Below are 21697 nucleotides of genomic sequence, written 5' to 3' on the forward strand. Positions count from 1 at the left end.
AGCCTCCACTGCAGGGAAAAGTCACAGTGCCCCTCCAGCATTCCACATGTGCAGGGCACGGTGGTGTCACGATGTTCTGCACCTAGTTTGCCTGGGCGAACGAAGTCAAACAGGAGAAAAACTGCTCTGCATCCTTCATCAAGAAATTGAATCCTGGTTTTCTCTGCGACAACTGAAAATTGGAACCATGGTGACCGACAACGGGAAGAACATGGTGTCAGTGCTGCGTCAAGCAGGACTGAGCCATGCGCCCTGCATGGCGCAGGTGTTCAATTTGGTTGTCAAGCGTTTCCTGAAGTCTTCCACCCATCTGCAAGACATGCTAAAAATGGCCAGGAAACTTTGCATGCACTTCAACCACTCGAAACACTGCCAATCATACCCTCCTTGAGCTACATCGGCAGAATGGCATCCCCAACATAGGCTGATGATTAACCTATACAAATATATAAATGTGCCGTACAATAAATATGGCAAAAAGCTTTTCCACGTGAAATCCCTTCAAAAGACAAGGGGGCACTGCCTCCGACTGGAGAAGAAACTTCTTTACTGTAAGAACTGTGAATCTGTGGAATAGACTAGCTCGGACGTGGTCATAACTGGAACAGTGGACAGTTTAAAAAAAGGTTTAGATTGATTCTTAAAATTAAATAACAATAATGCTTATGTAAATTTGTAGAAGTCTGGTTGCCACTCCCCTTTTCTAACATTCACATCCCCACCCATCTCTTGGTTGAACTGGATGGACTAAAGTCTTTTTTCAGCCGTATTAACTAGGTAAATATGATGTCAGAGCAAGATGGAGTCCCTACGGCCAAATGCTAAAGCACTGTATTATAGAGAAGTAATGCTTATCAGCTACTATACCGCCATAATAGCAACCAAATGCATCACAATGCCACATTTCTTTTCCCACCGGGTTATGTGTGAAGAAAGGCAGCATGGCCACACAGAAAAACAAACAACAGTCTGTATGATACTTACCAGATAATATAAATCCATCTGTTTAGTGTCTTTTTTTAGTGCTGATTGTCTTATTATATATTGTACATGGACCTCCTGCTGTGAACCACATGAATGGTCTTTCCCTAAAGATTTCAGGTTTAAGAAGCTCTTGCTGGAAGAATAAAGTGGAAAAACAACCTTGTGAGCATCACCTAGGCTCCCCAAGAAAAATAATGGACTTGGGTCGGAATCCCTTTTTGTTGAAGCCTGTAAATTTGAAAAACATCATAGATTATGACAAGTGAGTTAGTAAATATGGGCACCCAGTTGTTGACCTCAATCCCATTGCATACCTTTAACACAAATTGTTCAGTCCAGTTGGTTGTATTTTGTAAGATGAAAGAAGAGCGTCCATTATTATCTGTCACTAAAGTTTGCTTGATGGTTGTACCACCATGTTCACAGGTGAGATATATTTCCTGGTCTGGAACTGGTCTCTTTATGGAGTCAGTCACCTCCATCTACAACATAGAACCAAAAACACTAGTGTTGGTCGAGTTGGCCAGTTAGTAGTAAGTATTCATATGCAGCAGAAGTCTCATATTATTATTTATTTTTTTAAGCAATGGGCTATGCAGCTCTATAGGGTAGTGGTTAACATTCTTGACTGTGATGTAGAAAGTTGTGAGTTTGAATCCCACCAGAAACTTTTCAGAAATAGAGGCTAAATTATATGTATTTATATATTTTTTTTTTAAAGTAATTGTAAAAATTGTGTAATTATAAAAAAATTACACATGCTCGCCCAACACAAAAAAATGCCTCACCAAACAAGCAAGACCACACTTAAAGGGTTTCTGTCACCTGAAAATTGGGTATTAAGCTGGCTGACATTATCGATGTGCTAATGTCAGCTGAACATAACTATATTAGTGCCATCTCACTGCCTAAAGCCTTTATTGAGAAAAACAAACTTTTATAATATGCTAATTAGTCTCTATGAGGGGGGGGCGTTGAACCTGCCCCTAGAGGCTCCGTTTGCCCAGCTCTTTTAACGCCCTTCTTATCTTGATTGACAGGACCAGGCAGCGCTGCTCTCCTCCCGCCGGCCGTGTCTGCAGTGTAAATCTCGCTGACTGCTTGTCTAATGTAAAATTGGACAAGCAGTAAATAGACAAGACTAATTACAACATGCAAATCAATTAAGCGCTATGGACGATAATGGCCCTGCCGGACACGCGGTCTGCATTATATATGGGGCAATAATACAATGAGATAATATTTATCCAGATAATAATTACATTGAAGACTTCACTTGGCACTATGCCTTATGAGTATGACTGTAATGTAACAGGCTGATTTTAGAACTGTAAAAAAACAGATGGGCGCACCATAGGGTAATTCTGTGGGTGTACAGTTGTAAACAGAGAGAATTGGCAAGGCTCACCTTGTATGGTTGTGCAATTGTAGGCACAACACTATTGTAGGTATTTTCAAACAAGCCTGGACGTCTGGATATGGTGGTCTGCAGCCTCGGGACCACGAGAGATCTTCAAAAGGAGAAGCCTGGAGCCCCCAAGAAGATGGTAGTGCAAGAAAACAAGACACGTCCCACTGCGCAAATTACCGTCAACCAGTCACCAGGATCAAGAAGGAATCTTTTATTGCAGCGATACAACGCGTTTCGGGGAATCACTTCCCTTCATCAGGTACAAAAAAGCTGCACAAGGTGCAGCTTTTTTGTACCTGATGAAGGGGAGTGATTCCCCGAAACGCGTTGTATTGCTGCAATAAAAGATTCCTTCTTGATCCTGGTGACTGGTTGACGGTAATTCGCGCCGTGGGACGTGTCTTGTTTTCTTATGAGTATAACTGTCATGGCCAGATCCCAACCCATAGCTGAAATCTAAGGTATAAACAATAATTCAGCATTGCGATGTGACCAGGCAGAAACAAAAGAAATAACTAAACAAACAAAGAATCAAAATAGTGCAAAGAGAGAGTCAGATGCACAGCTAAAAACTGGACATATAGCATACAGACCCAGAGCCCAGGGGAGCCAAAAACCCCGATGTATGTTGCTCCTCGCTTCTTCCTGGCTTCCATTATCGTCCATAGCGCTTAACTGTTTTGCATGTTGTAATTTGTCTTGTCCATTTACGGCTTGTCCAATTTTACATAATGTAATAAAGAACGTATTTATACTTTAAGTGTGGTCTTGGTCGTTTGGTGAGGTATACATGGTTACCACACAGTTATTTGTGTATCTATTTGGGTTTCTCACAGAACCAAAAATATCTGAAAAAATAACAAAACTTGTATCTTGAATCGTGTACTGAACACATCAATTGTCTGAATTTACGGTACCTTTATTTATAATTTTTACAATTGTTATACATTTTTGAGTTATTAATTAATATTCTTATGTTATAGGTAATGTCAATTATGACAAAAAGTGACAGATTTCATACCACAACTGGATATGATATTTACTGTTACAGAGTAGGGCAGTCCAGGCTTGTATATAGATCTTGGATCCAAAAATGTTACGGTGTTGCTATCAACTATGCTGGCTTCACCGGTTGCAGAAAGTTCGACTCCTATAAAGAAATGGTTCATTCAAAAACATAAAAAATTGTGAATTTAGTTAGTAGACCAATAGCTCTATCACTTCTTCAATTAGTATTTTGGTTTTCTTTACTTTATTATGTCCTCTATTTATAGCGCATCAACATATTTTATACTTTATGCTACAAAATGGGTTATAAAATAAAAATTAAGGCGTCATTTACTAATCTAAAATACACCTAAATTAGGTGTATTTCAGTTGCAGATCTGCAACTTCTCAGGTCTAAAATGGTGGGCATGGCGTGGGCGGGAAAGGGGACGGACCGGCAGGCTTGTCTCATTCATAATTTTCTATGTCTGTTTTAGGCGTAGAAAATGGTCTAAATGTAAGACAGCTCGGAAGCTATGGAAGTTATGGAGGATCGGCAGATCCATCCCCAGCCATGGGCCTCGCATATAAAACATCAGTCTTAATAAATGTGTTGCTAAGTTTTGCTTTGGTTTATACGGTAGAACCTTGTGTTAACTCCTTGTGCGCACTGATATATTAAAGCTACAGTACATACAAACTCCCATATATATGTCCTAAGTACCAATATAAGTCTATGAGGCCATACTGTACCTTAGTAAATCTCTATGGAATATTGTATTTGGATATTGCATAATACTGTATTTTGGTGGTGATAGAGGCACTATTTGAAAGCACATGAAGTGCTTACAGCTTCATGTATCACCATAAAGGCTTTGCGTGAATAATCATAATGTATCACAATCTATTTGGTAAGATGTAGGTATTACAAATAGGCATATACTGTGTATACTTCAAGTGAAACTTCATGCATACGAACGTATTTTCTTTCCGGGCCCTTCAGTTTTTTTAGCGGACCGTATGCAGAGCCATTCATTTCAATAGGTCCGCAAAAAAAAACGGAAGTTACTCCGTATGCATTCCGTTTCTGTATGTCAGTTCCGCAAAAAATAGAATTTGTCCTATTATTGTCCGCAATACGGACAAGGATAGTAGTGTTCTATTAGGGGCCAGCTGTCCGTTCTGCAAAATACAGAATACACACAGACGTCATCCGTATTTTTTGCGGATCCGTTATTTGCGGACGCCAAAATACATGCGGTCGTGTGCATGAGCCCTAAGACAAAGGCCTGCACCTGTGCAATCATGAAATGGTTATGCAGTGTCCTGAAACACACTGCTTAATACTGTGATTGTGTTTTATGTGAATTGTGCTTATATAGGAGTTCCAATAAAGTTGCAACTTTCTAACAAGCCTCCCAGGGCTGACTCCGCCCTGCATACAGTACAGAGGAGAAGGAGAAGAAGGTCATTGTGTGGGTGTTGTCTGAGAACAAAGCTGCACCTCAGCAGCCATTTTGGAGAGTTATAAAAACTCCATAGTTAGTTCCATGCACCAGCCCATAGAAGGGAAAGATTACAGAAGAACCAGGCAACTCAGAGAGGGAGTAAGAATATTGGCAAAGGAAGGTAACTGTCATTTATCAGGCTCTAGTCTCCTCATAATCAAGGAAAGAAAGGCCATCTGTCAGAATATAGTAATCCTAAAGAGGATACAGAAGTATATGATTATACAGTACAGCAGACATAGTATATCGCTCCGGCCTGGAGAAATAAGGGAGAAAGATTGATTGTCATAGAAAACTGCCCCTTATGCAACTTCTGGGAACTAATCTGAATCACGGTAAAAGCTGCCTTGCTGTAAATGACTTTTGTGCACATTGATGACCTTTGGATCAGCTTCAGTACAGTACTGGGAGTTTATTAAGAAACTTGGTCTCCTTATTCTACTTCATCTCCTAACTGCACCTAACGGTGCTGGCATAACGAACAACTCAGGGGCCCACCCACCAAAGCACCATAAGCGTACCCATTACCATCAAGGGCACCTCAACTTCCATCTGGCTGGTGTTCCCTGCAATAGAGAGTGCCCCGGAGGATTTAGTGCTGTCTTCCTCATCACTGCACACCGACCCAGGTTGCTGCAAGACCGTGAGTATGACTACTACCCTCATCAGCCCACCTTGCACTGTCACATACTGCCCCTGCGGTCGCTTCCGCTTAATAATTTTGGCGTCACGAACAGTATCCAAATCTTTTGTGCCTTAGTATAAACAATATACATGTGCTCTCAGATCACTGCTGAAGCTTACATCATTTGTAAGAACCCCACACAAGTGACTGTATTGAATTTATTTGCTGCTAGTGAAAGAGGGGTAATCAGCCATCTTGTTTTTTCTCTCCACATACTGAGGGAGACAAACACCCCGCCTCCACAGAGGAACAAAAGTATTTGAGTGCAACTTCCTAGGAGGACAGAAAAAACAGCTATACCCATAGAGGAAGTGAAAGTAGCTGACCTTGAAAAAAAAAATAGAGGTCCAACTCCCCTGCAGCCTGAGAATTATCTATGAATGTCAGAGTGAGTGCAGTTGAGGAAAATTAACCTTAATAAGGACTGTTTGGGATTACAATCTGCCTTAGGGCTCTTTCACACCTGCGTTCTTTTCTTCCGGCATAGAGTTCCGTCGTCGGGGCTCTATGCCGGAAGAATCCTGATCAGTTTTATCCTAATGCATTCTGAATGGAGTGAAATCCGTTCAGGATGCATCAGGATGTCTTCAGTTCCGGCCAAAAATCCTGAAGACTTGCCGCAAGGCCGGATCCGGAATTAATGCCCATTGAAAGGCATTGATCCGGATCCGGCCTTAAGCTAAACGTCGTTTCGGCGCATTGCCGGATGCGACGTTTAGCTTTCTCTCAATGGTTACCATGGCTGCCAGGACGCTAAAGTCCTGGCAGCCATGGTAAAGTGTAGTGGGGAGCGGGGGAGCAGTATACTTACCATCCGTGCGGCTCCCGGGGCGCTCCAGAGTGACGTCAGGGCGCCCCAAGCGCATGGATCACGTAATCGCATGGCACGTCATCCATGCGCATGGGGCGCTCTGACGTCACTCTGGAGCGCCCCGGGAGCCGCGCGGACTGTAAGTATACCGCTTCCCCGCTCCCCACTACTACTATGGCAACCAGGACTTTAATAGCGTCTTGGGTGCCATAGTAACACTGAAAGCATTTTGAAGACGGATCCGTCTTCAAATGCTTTCAGTACACTTGCGTTTTTCCGGATCCGGCGTGTAATTCCGGCAAGTGGAGTACACGCCGGATCCGGACAACGTAAGTGTGAAAGAGGCCTTACAAAGCACCATACTCCTCTATATTAACCACTTCAACCCCGCTAGCTGAAACCCCCTTAATGACCAGGCCACTTTTTACACTTCTGCACTACACTACTTTCACCGTTTATCGCTCGGTCATGCAACTTACCACCCAAATGAATTTTACCTCCTTTTCTTCTCACTAATAGAGCTTTCATTTGGTGGTATTTCATTGCTGCTGACATTTTTACTTTTTTTGTTATTAATCAAAATGTAACAATTTTTTTGCCCAAAAATGACATTTTTCACTTTCAGCTGTAAAATTTTGCACAAAAAAAACGACATCCATATATAAATTTTTTGCTAAATTTATTGTTCTACATGTCTTTGATAAAAAAAAATGTTTGGGCAAAAAAAAATGGTTTGGGTAAAAGTTATAGCGTTTACAAACTATGGTACAAAAATGTGAATTTCCGCTTTTTGAAGCAGCTCTGACTTTCTGAGCACCTGTCATGTTTCCTGAGGTTCTACAATGCCCAAACAGTAGAAAAACCCCACAAATGACCCCATTTTGGAAAGTAGACACCCCAAGGTATTCGCTGATGGGCATAGTGAGTTCATAGAACTTTTTATTTTTTGTCACAAGTTAGCGGAAAATGATGATTTTTATTTTTTATTTATTTTTTCTTACAAAGTCTCATATTCCACTAACTTGTGACAAAAAAAAAAAATTCGAGGAACTCGCCATGCCCCTCACGGAATACCTTGGGGTGTCTTCTTTCCAAAATGGGGTCACTTGTGGTGTAGTTATACTGCCCTGGCAATTTAGGGGCCCATATGTGTGAGAAGTACTTTGCAATCAAAATGTGTAAAAAATGGCCTGCGAAATCCGAAAGGTGCACTTTGGAATATGTGCCCCTTTGCCCACCTTGGCTGCAAAAAAGTGTCACACATCTGGTATCGCCGTACTCAGCAGAAGTAGGGCAATGTGTTTTGGGGTGTCATTTTACATATAACCATGCTGGGTGAGAGAAATATCTTGGCAAAAGACAACTTTTCCAATTATTTTATACAAAGTTGGCATTTGACCAAGATATTTTTCTCACCCAGCATGGGTATATGTAAAATGACACCCCAAAACACATTCCCCACCTTTTCCTGAGTACGGCGATACCAGATGTGTGACACTTTTTTGCAGCCAAGGTGGGCAAAGGGGCACATATTCCAAAGTGCACCTTTCGGATTTCACAGGCCATTTTTTACACATTTTGATTGCAAGGTACTTCTCATACATTTGGGCCCCTAAATTGCCAGTGCAGTATAACTACGCCACAAGTGACCCCATTTTGGAAAGAAGACACCCCAAGGTATTCCGTGAGGGGCACGGCGAGTTCCTAGAATTTTTTATTTTTTGTCACAAGTTAGCGGAAAATTATGATTTTTCTTTTTTTTTCTTTTTTCCTTACAAAGTCTCATATTCCACTAACTTGCGACAAAAAATTAAAAATTCTAGGAACTCGCCATGCCCCTCACGGAATACCTTGGGGTGTCTTCTTTCCAAAATGGGGTCACTTGTGGGGTAGTTATACTGCCCTGGCATTCTAGGGGCCCTAATGTGTGGTAAGTAGTTTGAAATCAAAATGTGTAAAAAATGACCTGTGAAATCCTAAAGGTGCTCTTTGGAATGTGTGCCCCTTTGCCCACCTAGGCGGCAAAAAAGTGTCACACATCTGGTATCGCCGTACTCAGGAGAAGTTGGGGAATGTGTTTTGGGGTGTAATTTTACATATACCCATGCTAGGTGAGAGAAATATCTTGGCAAAAGACAACTTTTCTAATTTTTTTTATACAAGGTTGGCATTTGACCAAGATATTTATCTCACCCAGCATGGGTATATGTAAAATGACACCCCAAAACACATTGCCCAACTTCTCCTGAGTACGGCGATACCAGATGTGTGACACTTTTTTGCAGCCTAGATGCGCAAAGCGGCCCAAATTTCTTTTAGGAGGGCATTAGGGATGAGCGAACTCGAACTGTATAGTTCGGGTTCGTACCGAATTTTGGGGTGTCCGTGACACGGACCCGAACCCGGACATTTTCGTAAAAGTCCGGGTTCGGGTTCGGTGTTCGTCGCTTTCTTGGCGCTTTTTGAAAGGCTGCAAAGCAGCCAATCAACAAGCGTCATACTACTTGCCCCAAGAGGCCATCACAGCCATGCCTACTATTGGCATGGCTGTGATTGGCCAGAGCATCATGTGACCCAGCCTCTATTTAAGCTGGAGTCACATAGCGCCGCCCGTCACTCTGCTCTGATTAGCGTAGGGAGAGGTTGCGGCTGCGACAGTAGGGCGAGATTAGGCTGATTAACTCCTCCAAAAGACTTGATTGATTGATCGATCTGCAGCTGTGGATCATTGAGCTGCTGATACTCAATTGCTCACTGTTTTTAGGCTGCCCAGACCGTTTGTCAGTCACTTTTTTCTGGGGTGATCGGCGGCCATTTTGTGTCTTGTGGTGCGCCAGCACAAGCTGCGACCAAGTGCATTTAACCCTCAATGGTGTGGTTGTTTTTTGGCTAAAGCCTACATCAGGGTGAAGCTGTCACACCAAGTGCATTTAACCAGCAATAGTCTGTTTATTTTTTGGCCACATACTACATCAGGGGCAAGCTGCGCCTGTCACCAAGTGCATTTAACCCTCAATGGTGTGGTTGTTTTTGGGCTAAATCCTACATCAGGGTGAAGCTGCCACACCAAGTGCATTTAACCAGCAATAGTCTGTTTATTTTTTGGCCATATACTACATCAGGGGCAAGCTGCGCCTGTCACCAAGTGCATTTAACCCTCAGTAGTGTGGTTGGTCAAGCTGTCACACCAAGTGCATTTAACCAGCAATAGTCTGTTCATTTTTTGGCCATATACTACATCAGGGGCAAGCTGCGCCTGTCACCAAGTGCATTTAACCATCAGTAGTGTGGTTGGTCAAGCTGTCACACCACGTGCATTTAACCAGCAATAGTCTGTTCATTTTTTGGCCATATACTACATCAGGGGCAAGCTGCGCCTGTCACCAAGTGCATTTAACCCTCAGTAGTGTGGTTGGTCAAGCTGTCACACCAAGTGCATTTAACCAGCAATAGTGTGGTTATTTTTTGGCCATATACTACATCAGGGGCAAGCTGCGCCTGTCACCAAGTGCATTTAACCCTCAGTAGTGTGGTTGTTTTTTGTCCATATCCCAGTCTAATTATGTCAGTAAACGTATACCTGTCACCCAGCGCCTAAATGCTAGGCCTCAAGTTTATATCCAGCTAAATCTGTCGTTACTGGTGTGGCTGGTCAAGTTATTTAGTGTCCGTCAAAGCACATTTTTTGTTCTGGGTTGATATACAATTCCCAATTTAGCAATTTCATAATTTAGTGGTTTCTGCTGTATCAGAGCTATTTGAAATCTATCCCTAAAAGGGTACATCATATTCAAGGTGCACATAGGGTCATTCAGAATAACTTCACACACCCACTACTGTGCATTTCCAAGTCTAATTCTGTCAGTAAACCTATACCTGTCACCCAGCGCCTAAATACTAGGCCTCAAATTTATATCCTGCTAAATCTGTCGTTACTGCTGTACTGTTGTGGCTGGGCAAGTTATTTAGTGTCCGTCAAAGCACAGTTTTTGTTCTGGGTTGAAATACAATTCCCAATTTAGCAATTTCCTAATTTAGTGGTTTCTGCTGTATCAGGCCTACTTTAAATACATCCCTAAAAGGGTATATAATATTCAAGGTGCACATAGGGTCATTCTGAATAACTTCACACACACGCTACTGTGCATTTCCAAGTCTAATTCTGTCAGTAAACGTATACCTGTCACCCAGCGCCTAAATACTAAGCCTCAAATTTATATCCTGCTAAATCTGTCGTTACTGCTGTACTGTTGTGGCTGGGCTAGTTATTTAATGTCCGTCAAAGCACAGTTTTTGTTCTGGGTTGAAATACAATTCCCAATTTAGCAATTTCCTAATTTAGTGGTTTCTGCTGTATCAGAGCTATTTGAAATCTATCCCTAAAAGGGTATATAATATTTAAGGTGCACATAGGGTCATTCTGAATAACTTCACACACACGCTACTGTGCATTTCCAAGTCTAATTCTGTCAGTAAACGTATACCTGTCACCCAGCGCCTAAATACTAAGCCTCAAATTTATATCCTGCTAAATCTGTCGTTACTGCTGTACTGTTGTGGCTGGGCTAGTTATTTAATGTCCGTCAAAGCACATTTTTTGTTCTGGGTTGAAATACAATTCCCAATTTAGCAATTTCATAATTTAGTGGTTTCTGCTGTATCAGAGCTATTTGAAATCTATCCCTAAAAGGGTATATAATATTCAAGGTGCACATAGGGTCATTCTGAATAACTTCACACACACGCTACTGTGCATTTCCAAGTCTAATTCTGTCAGTAAATCTATACCTGTCACCCAGCGCCTAAATACTAGGCCTCAAATTTATATCCAGCTAAATCTGTCGTTACTGCTGTACTGTTGTGGCTGGGCAAGTTATTTAGTGTCCGTCAAAGCACATTTTTTGTTCTGGGTTGAAATACAATTCCCAATTTAGCAATTTCATAATTTTGTGGTTTCTGCTGTATCAGAGCTATTTGAAATGTATCCCTAAAAGGGTATATAATATTCAAGGTGCACATAGGGTCATTCTGAATAACTTCACACACACGCTACAGTGCATTTCCAAGTCTAATTCTGTCAGTAAACGTATACCTGTCACCCAGCGCCTAAATACTAGGCCTCAAATTTATATCCTGCTAAATCTGTCGTTACTGCTGTACTGTTGTGGCTGGGCTAGTTATTTAATGTCCGTCAAAGCACAGTTTTTGTTCTGGGTTGAAATACAATTCCCAATTTAGCAATTTCCTAATTTAGTGGTTTCTGCTGTATCAGAGCTATTTGAAATCTATCCCTAAAAGGTTATATAATATTCAAGGTGCACATAGGGTCATTCTGAATAACTTCACACACACGCTACTGTGCATTTCCAAGTCTAATTCTGTCAGTAAACCTAAATCTGTCACCCAGCGCCTAAATAATAGGCCTCAAATTTATAGTCAGCTAAATCTGTGGTTACTGCTGTGCCTGTATTAGTGTAATACGGTACCTAAATAGATAGCCAGATAGTGTTAGGTGTCTGTAAAAAAAGGCCTGAATTTGAATTCAATACATTGGGTCAAATAATATTTTTGTTGTTGTGGTGAACGATAACAATGAGGAAAACATCTAGTAAAGGACGCGGACGCGGACATTGTCGTGGTGGTGTTAGTGGACCCTCTGGTGCTGGGAGAGGACGTGGCCGTTCTGCCACAGCCACACGTCCTAGTGTACCAACTACCTCAGGTCCCAGTAGCCGCCAGAATTTACAGCGATATTTGGTGGGGCCCAATGCCGTTCTAAGGATGGTAAGGCCTGAGCAGGTACAGGCATTAGTCAATTGGGTGGTCGACAGTGGATCCAGCACGTTCACATTATCTCCCACCCAGTCTTCTGCAGAAAGCGCACAGATGGCGCCTGAAAACCAAGCCCATCAGTCTCTCACATCACCCCCATGCATACCAGGGAAACTTTCTGAGCCTCATGTTATGCAGCAGTTTGAAGACTCTGCTGGCAGGGTTTCCCAAGGGCATCCACCCAGCCCTTCCCCAGCGGTGGAAGACATAGAATGCACTGACGCACAACCACTTATGTTTCCTGATTATGAAAACATGGGAATACCACCTCAGCATGTCTCTGATGATGACGAAACACAGGTGCCAACTGCTGCGTCTTTCTGCAGTGTGCAGACAGAACAGGAGGTCAGGGATCAAGACTGGGTGGAAGACGATGCATGGGACGATGAGGTCCTAGACCCCACATGGAATGAAGGTCGTGCCACTGACTTTTTACAGATCGGAGGAAGAGGCAGTGGTGAGACCGAGCCAACAGCGTAGCAAAAGAGGGAGCAGTGGCCAAAGAGACTCCGCCTGCTACTGACCACCGCCATCTGGGAACGAGCACCCCAAAGGCAGCTTCAAGGAGTTCCCTGGCATGGCACTTCTTCAAACAATGTGCTGATGACAAGACCCGAGTGGTTTGCACGCTGTGCCATCAAAGCCTGAAGCGAGGCATTAACGTTCTGAACCTTAGCACAACCTGCATGACCAGGCACCTGCATGCAAAGCATGAACTGCAGTGGAGTAAACACCTTAAAAACAAGGAAGTCACTCAGGCTCCCCCTGCTACCTCTTCTGCTGCTGCCGCCTCGGCCTCTTCTGCTGCTGCCGCCTCGGCCTCTTCCTCCGCCTCTGGAGGAACGTTGGCACCTGCCGCCCAGCAAACAGGGGATGTACCACCAACACCACCACCACCTCCGTCACCAAGCATCTCAACCATGTCACACGGCAGCGTTCAGCTCTCCATCTCACAAACATTTGAGAGAAAGCATAAATTCCCACCTAGCCACCCTCGATCCCTGGCCCTGAATGCCAGCATTTCTAAACTACTGGCCTATGAAATGCTGTCATTTAGGCTGGTGGACACAGACAGCTTCAAACAGCTCATGTCGCTTGCTGTCCCACAGTATGTTGTTCCTAGCCGGCACTACTTCTCCAAGAGAGCCGTGCCTTCCCTGCACAACCAAGTATCCGATAAAATCAAGTGTGCACTGCGCAACGCCATCTGTGGCAAGGTCCACCTAACCACAGATACGTGGACCAGTAAGCACGGCTAGGGACGCTATATCTCCCTAACTGAACACTGGGTAAATGTAGTGGCAGCTGGGCCCCAGGCGGAGAGCATTTTGGCGCACGTCCTTCCGCCGCCAAGGATTGCAGGGCAACATTCTTTGCCTCCGGTTGCCACCTCCTCCTTCTCGGCTTCCTCCTCCTCTTCTTCCACCTGCTCATCCAGTCAGCCACACACCTTCACCACCAACTTCAGCACAGCCCGGGGTAAACGTCAGCAGGCCATTCTGAAACTCATATGTTTGGGGGACAGGCCCCACACCGCACAGGAGTTGTGGTGGGGTAAAGAACAACAGACCGACGAGTGGTTGCTGCCGGTGAGCCTCAAGCCCGGCCTGGTGGTGTGCGATAATGGGCGAAATCTCGTTGCAGCTCTGGGACTAGCCGGTTTGACGCACATCCCTTGCTTGGCGCATGTGCTGAATTTGGTGGTGCAGAAGTTCATTCACAACTACCCCGACATGTCAGAGCTGCTGCATAAAGTGCGGGCCGTCTGTGCACGCTTCCGGCGTTCACATCCTGCCGCTGCTCGCCTGTCTGCGCTACAGCGTAACTTCGGCCTTCCCGCTCACCGCCTCATATGCGACGTGCCCACCAGGTAGAACTCCACCTTGCACATGCTGGACAGACTGTGCGAGCAGCAGCAGGCCATAGTGGAGTTTCAGCTGCAGCACGCACGGGTCAGTCGCACTACGGAACAGCACCACTTCACCACCAATGACTGGGCCTCCATGCGAGACCTGTGTGCCCTGTTGCGCTGTTTCGAGTACTCCACCAACATGGCCAGTGCCGCCTGTCTACAGCCAATGTGGACAAGCTGACGTTCATAAAAATGAACCAGGCATGGATCCCACAGGACCTGTCCATCCCTTGTGCAGATTAGACATTATTTACCTCCCCTTAACCATATATTATTGTACTCCAGTGCACTTCCTCATTCAATCCTATTTTTATTTTCATTTTACCATTATATTGCGAGGCTACCCAAAGTTGAATGAACCTCTCCTCTGTCTGGGTGCCGGGGCCTAAATATATGCCAATGGACTGTTCCAATGTTGGGTGACGTGAAGCCTGATTCTCTGCTATGACATGCAGACTAATTCTCTGCTGACATGAAGCCAGATTCTCTGTTACGGGACCTCTCTCCTCTGCCTGGGTGCTGGGCCTAAATATATGCCAATGGACTGTTGCAGTGGTGGCTGACGTGAAGCCTGATTCTCTGCTATGACATGCAGACTGATTCTCTGCTGACATGAAGCCAGATCCTCTGTTACGGGACCTCTCTCCTCTGCCTGGGTGCTGGGCCTAAATATCTGACAATGGACTGTTGCAGTGGTGGCTGACGTGAAGCCTGATTCTCTGCTATGACATGCAGACTGATTCTCTGCTGACATGAAGACAGATTCTCTGTTACGGGACCTCTCTCCTCTGCCTGTGTGCTGGGCCTAAATATATGCCAATGGACTGTTGCAGTGGTGGGTGACGTGAAGCCTAATTCTCTGCTATGACATGCACACTGATTCTCTGCTGACATGAAGCCAGAGTCTCTGTTACGGGACCTCTCTCCTCTGCCTGGGTGCTGGGCCTAAATATCTGACAATGGACTGTTGCAGTGGTGGCTGACGTGAAGCCTGATTTTCTGCTATGACATGCAGACTAATTCTCTGCTGACATGAAGACAGATTCTCTGTTACGGGACCTCTCTCCTCTGCCTGTGTGCTGGGCCTAAATATATGCCAATGGACTGTTGCAGTGGTGGCTGACGTGAAGCCTGATTCTCTGCTATGACATGCAGACTGATTCTCTGCTGACATGAAGCCAGATCCTCTGTTACGGGACCTCTCTCCTCTGCCTGGGTGCTGGGCCTAAATATCTGACAATGGACTGTTGCAGTGGTGGCTGACGTGAAGCCTGATTCTCTGCTATGACATGCAGACTGATTCTCTGCTGACATGAAGACAGATTCTCTGTTACGGGACCTCTCTCCTCTGCCTGTGTGCTGGGCCTAAATATATGCCAATGGACTGTTGCAGTGGTGGCTGACGTGAAGCCTGATTCTCTGCTATGACATGCAGACTGATTCTCTGCTGACATGAAGCCAGAGTCTCTGTTACGGGACCTCTCTCCTCTGCCTGGGTGCTGGGCCTAAATATATGCCAATGGACTGTTGCAGTGGTGGCCTACGTGAAGCCTGATTCTCTGCTATGACATGCAGACTGATTCTCTGCTGACATGAAGCCAGATCCTCTGTTACGGGACCTCTCTCCTCTGCCTGGGTGCTGGGCCTAAATATATGACAATGGACTGTTGCAGTGGTGGCTGACGTGAAGCCTGATTCTCTGCTATAACATGCAGACTAATTCTCTGCTGACATGAAGACAGATTCTCTGTTACAGGACCTCTCTCCTCTGCCTGTGTGCTGGGCCTAAATATATGCCAATGGACTGTTGCAGTGGTGGCTGACGTGAAGCCTGATTCTCTGCTATGACATGCAGACTGATTCTCTGCTGACATGAAGCCAGATCCTCTGTTACGGGACCTCTCTCCTCTGCCTGGGTGCTGGGCCTAAATATATGACAATGGACTGTTGCAGTGGTGGCTGACGTGAAGCCTGATTCTCTGCTATAACATGCAGACTAATTCTCTGCTGACATGAAGACAGATTCTCTGTTACGGGACCTCTCTCCTCTGCCTGTGTGCTGGGCCTAAATATATGCCAATGGACTGTTGCAGTGGTGGCTGACGTGAAGCCTGATTCTCTGCTATGACATGCAGACTGATTCTCTGCTGACATGAAGCCAGATTCTCTGTTACGGGACCTCTCTCCTCTGCCTGGGTGCTGGTCCTAAATATCTGACAATGGACTGTTGCAGTGGTGGCTGACGTGAAGCTTATTCTCTGCTATGACATGCAGACTAATTCTCTGCTGACATGAAGACAGATTCTCTGTTACGGGACCTCTCTCCTCTGCCTGGGTGCCTGGGCCTAAATCAATGACAATGGACTGTTACAGTGGTGGGTGACGTGAAGCCTGATTCTCTGCTATGACATGCAGACTGATTCTCTGCTGACATGAAGCCAGATTCTCTGTTACGGGACCTCTCTCCTCTGCCTGGGTGCTGGTCCTAAATATCTGACAATGGACTGTTGCATTGGTGGCTGACGTGAAGCTTATTCTCTGCTATGACATGCAGACTAATTCTCTGCTGACATGAAGACAGATTGTCTGTTACGGGACCTCTCTCCTCTGCCTGGGTGCCTGGGACTAAATATCTGACAATGGACTGTTACAGTGGTGGGTGACGTGAAGCCAGATTCTCTGCTATGGGACCTCTCTCCAATTGATATTGGTTAATTTTTATTTATTTTATTTTAATTTTTATTCATTTCCCTATCCACATTTTGCAGGGGATTTACCTACATGTTGCTGCCTTTTGCAGCCCTCTAGCTCTTTCCTGGGCTTTTTTACAGCCTTTTTAGTGCTGAAAAGTTCGGGTCCCCATTGACTTCAATGGGGTTCGGGTTCGGGACGAAGTTCGGGTCGGGTTCGGATTCCGAACCCGAACATTTCCGGGAAGTTCGGCCGAACTTCTCGAACCCGAACATCCAGGTGTTCGCTCAACTCTAGAGGGCATTTTTAGACATTTGGATCCCAGACTTCTTCTCACGCTTTCGGGCCTCTAAAAAGCCAGGGCAATATAAATACCCCACATGTGACCCCATTTTGGAAAGAAGACACCCCAAGGTATTCAATGAGGGGCATGGCGAGTTCATAGATTATTTTTTTTTTTTGGCACAAGTTAGCGGAAATTGATTTTTTTATTTTTTTTTACAAAGTCTCCCTTTCTACTAACTTGGGACAAAAATTTCAATCTTTCATGGACTCAATATGCCCCTCACGGAATACCTTGGGGTGTCTTCTTTCCGAAATGGGGTCACATGTGGGGTATTTATACTGCCCTTGCATTTTAGGGGCCCTAAAGCGTGAGAAGAATTCTGGAATATAAATGTCTAAAAAATGTTACGCATTTGGATTCCGTGAGGGGTATGGTGAGTTCATGTGAGATTTTATTTTTTGACACAAGTTAGTGGAATATGAGACTTAGTAAGAAAAAACAAAAACAAAAAAAAAAAATTCCGCTAACTTGGGCCAAAAAAAATGTCTGAATGGAGCCTTACAGGGGGGTGATTAATGACAGGGGGGTCATCAGGGTGTCTATATGGGGTGATCACCACCCTGTCATTGATCACCCCCCTGTCATTGATCACCCCCCTGTATGGCTCAATTCAGACGTCTGTATGATTTTTACGGATCCACGGATACATGGATCGGATCCGCAAAACGCATACGGACGTCTGAATGGAGCCTTACAGGGGGGTGATCAATGACAGGGGGGGTGATCAGGGAATCTATATGGGTGATCACCCGCCTGTCATTGATCACCCCCCTGTAAGGCTCCATTCAGACGTCCGTATGTGTTTTGCGGATCCGATCCATGTATCCGTGGATCTGTAAAAATCATATGGACATGTGAATGGAGCCTTACAGGGGGGTGATCAATGACAGGGGGTGATCAGGGAATCTATATGGGTGATCACCCGCCTGTCATTGCTCACCCCCCTGTAAGGCTCCATTCAGACGTCCGTATGCGTTTTGCGGATCCGATCCATGTATCCGTGGATCCGTAAAAATCATACGGACGTCTGAACGGAGCCTGACAGGGGTGTGATCAATGACAGGGGGGTGATCAGGAAGTCTATATGGGGTGATCATGGGTGATTAGGGGTTCATAAGGGGTTAATAAGTGACAGGGGGGGGGGTGTAGTGTAGTGTAGTGTTTTGTGGTACTTTACACAGCTACCTGTGTCCTCTGGTGGTCGATCCAAACAAAAGCGACCACCAGAGGACCAGGTAGCAGGTATATTAGGCGCTGTTATCAAAACAGCGTCTAATATACCTGTTAGGGGTTAAAAAAATCACATCTCCAGCCTGCCAGCGAGCGATCGCCGCTGGCAGGCTGGATATCCACTCGCTTACCTTCCGTTCCTGTGAGCGCGCGTTCACAGGAAATCTCGTCCCTCGCGAGATGACGCGTATATGCGTCACCCTGCGCAGGGCTGCCGCCTCCGGACCGCACATCTGCGTTAGGCGGTCCGGAGGCGGTTAATCTGTCACAGCGACTCTTAAAGGAGCCACGCACCAGGTATGCTGCCATTGTCCATAGCAACACAACGCAAAAAGTGTGTAAAACTGTATTTAACCTGCATTATATAGAAATACTGTCATTGTCATGTCTGAACAAGAAGATAGTGAGCAGCCTGACCTTAGCAGGTCCCCTGTTAAGCAGCAGCACCAAGCATCATGCCCTTAACAATGCCTTATTTTCTAGGAGCACCCTGGTTACCACGATACGCTGGAGAAGCCCATACTTTAAGGGAATTTAAAGAAAAAATGTTGGCTATATTCAGATTGTACCCTGTATTAGCAGAACAGCAAATGGAAATCCTCATTGCACAATTGGAAGGAGCTGCCCTCAGAGAAGTGAAATCCTGGCCAAACTCAGAGAAAAGAACAGTGGAGCAGATATTTGAATGACTCTACACTAGAGTTGAGTGGACACCTAGATGTTCGGGTTCGACAGGTTCGGCCGAACTTCACAAAAAAGTTTGATTTCGGGACCTGAATTTGACCCCGAACCTGAACTCCATTGAAGTCAATGGGGACCCAAACTTTTGAGCACTAAAATGACTCTAAAAATGTCATGGAAAGGGCTAGCGGGCTGCAAATGGCATCAAAATGAGGTTAAGAGCATGGCAAGTGCTCTGCAAACAAATGTTGATAGGGAAATGGCTTTAAATAACATAAAATACGTAAAAATAAAAAATAATAATCTTGATCTAGGAGGACGAGGTCCATATGGAGTAGGAGGTTGAGGAGGCAGTGGATGTGGTGGTTTAGGTGGAAGCGGCGGTGGAGGAGGAGGAGGAGGAGGTAGCCTACACTGTTTTTTGGTTTAAAATTTATTTTTATTTTTTAAATTAGGGTACACCCCAAAACATTGGGAAATATAACCTATGATAACCACCTCCAGTCGTGCTAAACACACGTTCAGACAATACACTGGCTGCAGGGCAGGCCAGCACCTCCAAGGCGTAAAGGGCAAGGTCAGGCCATGTGCCCAATTTGGAGACCCAGGAGTTGCAGGGGGCAGACCCATCAGTCAGTTAGTGTAGGCGTGTGCATACATACTGCCCCACCATATTGCATGTCCCCGTGATGCTCACGATCCAATTAGATATCTGCTCTATCAACTTTCGATGTTCTTTTCTGCGCCTACCATGTTGATTACGGTTAGTGGCGAATCAGGGTTCCACGCCGGAGAGGGAGCGTGAGAAAGGGACACCACATCCAAGGGAGGTCAATGGCTGCATTGTGATCGAGCAGAAATATGAAAAAAGTTAATAACGCGGAAGGATCGAATGAAATGGCCAATTAAAGACACATTTTTGAAATTTAAGTCCCTGTCACCTATGCAGAGCATAGGTTTTTCATTGGCAAAAATAGGTTAATGTCACCCACCAATGTAACAGACGATTTTAAAAATTTCGGGCTCTGTCAACTATGTAGAGCAGAGGTTTATTCACGGCAAAACTGGGTTTATGTTCTTTTCTGCGCCTACCATGTTTGGCTGCGTTTGTCTGTGATAACGCCCCCCTGTCGTGCTAAACACACATTAAGACAATACACTTGCTGCAGGGCAGGCCAGCACCTCCAAGGCGTAAAGGGCAAGCTCAGGCCATGTGCCCAATTTGGAGACCCAGAAGTTGAAGGGGGCAGACCCATCATTCAGTACTTGTAGGCATGTGCACACATACTGCTCCACCATGTTGCTGAAATGCTGCCTCCTGCTAAGACGTTCCATTTCAGCTGGTGGTGCTGGTTGTTGTGGCATGCTGACAAAGCTTTTCCACATTTCGGCCATGCTAACCCTGCCTTCTGAGGTGCTGGCGGTGCCCCAGGTGCGTTGGCGACCTCTTCCTCCTCCTCTGCCTTCACCTTGTGCTTCCACTGTGCCCCCGCTGTCAGGTGGGAATGCCACCAGCAGCGCGTCTACCAGCGTGCGCTTGTACTTGCGCATCTTACGATCACGCTCCAGTGACGGAATTAAGGACAGTACGTTGTCCTCATAACTAAGATCCAGTAGCGTGGCCACCCAGTAATCAGCACAAGTTAGAATGTGGGCAACTCGGCGGTCATTGCGGAGACACTGCAGAGGCAACAAAAAGCTGTCTTCTGTGTCCTCTGTATCCCCCCAGCCACGCTCCAGTGATGGCCGTGAGCTGGTTTGGGTGCCACCCTGCTGTGAACATGGTTCTTCCTGCTCCATCTCCTCCTCCTCACCCTCCATCTTGTCATATTCCAGAACTGTGCCCTGGCTGGAAAATTGTATACCTGGCATTTGTGGGTGCAGGAACCCACCCTCGGAGCCACTTGGAATGACTGGCTCTGAAATGATCCCTCTTCCTCCTCCTGTGCCACATCCTCTTCGATCATCGCCAGCAGCTTTTTTTCAAGGAGGCATAGAAGTGGCATAGTAACGCTGAGAACGGCGTCATCCGGCACTGGTCATGTTGGTGGAGTACTTGAAACAGCGCAACAAGAAACACAGGTCTCGCATGGAGGCCCAGTCATTGGTGGTAGAGTGGTGCTGTTCCGCAGAGCGACTCACCCATGCGTGATGCAGCTGAAACTCCACTATCACCTGCTGCTGTTCGCACAGTCTGGCCAGTATGTGCAAGGTGGAGTTCCACCTTGTGGGCACGTCGCATATGAGGCGGTGAGCGGGAAGGCCAAAGTTACGCTGCAGCGCTGACAGGCAAGCAGCAGCAGGGTGAGAACGCCGAAAGCGCGCAGACGGCCCGCACTTTATGCAACAGCTTTGACATATCGGGGTAAGTTTTAAGGAATCTCTGCACCACCAAATTGCGCCAGGCAAGGCATGTGCGTTAAACCAGCTAGTCCCAGAGCTGCTACGAGATTTCGCCTATTATCGCAAACCACCAGCCCGGGCTTGAGGCTGACTGGCACCAACCACTCATCAGTCTGCTGTTCAACGCCTGTCCACAGCTCCTGCGCAATGTGGGGTTTATCCCCCAAACAGATATGTTTTAAAACTGCCTGCTGTCGTTCACCCCTGGCTGTGATG

The 21697-nt window shown here is 45.6% G+C and overlaps 1 protein-coding gene across 1 annotated transcript in view; it reads right to left on the reverse strand.

Moving 5' to 3' along the window:
• LOC122941089 (alpha-2-macroglobulin-like protein 1) overlaps positions 1-21697 on the reverse strand; it is a 179359-nt gene that overhangs the window by 111930 nt on the left and 45732 nt on the right. Inside the window, 3 exon segments of the mRNA XM_044298085.1 lie at positions 985-1212; positions 1299-1466; positions 3439-3545. Of these exon segments, the coding sequence (XP_044154020.1) occupies positions 985-1212; positions 1299-1466; positions 3439-3545 (503 nt within the window).

Source organism: Bufo gargarizans, chromosome 6 (assembly GCF_014858855.1).
Source record: "Bufo gargarizans isolate SCDJY-AF-19 chromosome 6, ASM1485885v1, whole genome shotgun sequence".
Taxonomy (NCBI): domain Eukaryota; kingdom Metazoa; phylum Chordata; class Amphibia; order Anura; family Bufonidae; genus Bufo; species Bufo gargarizans.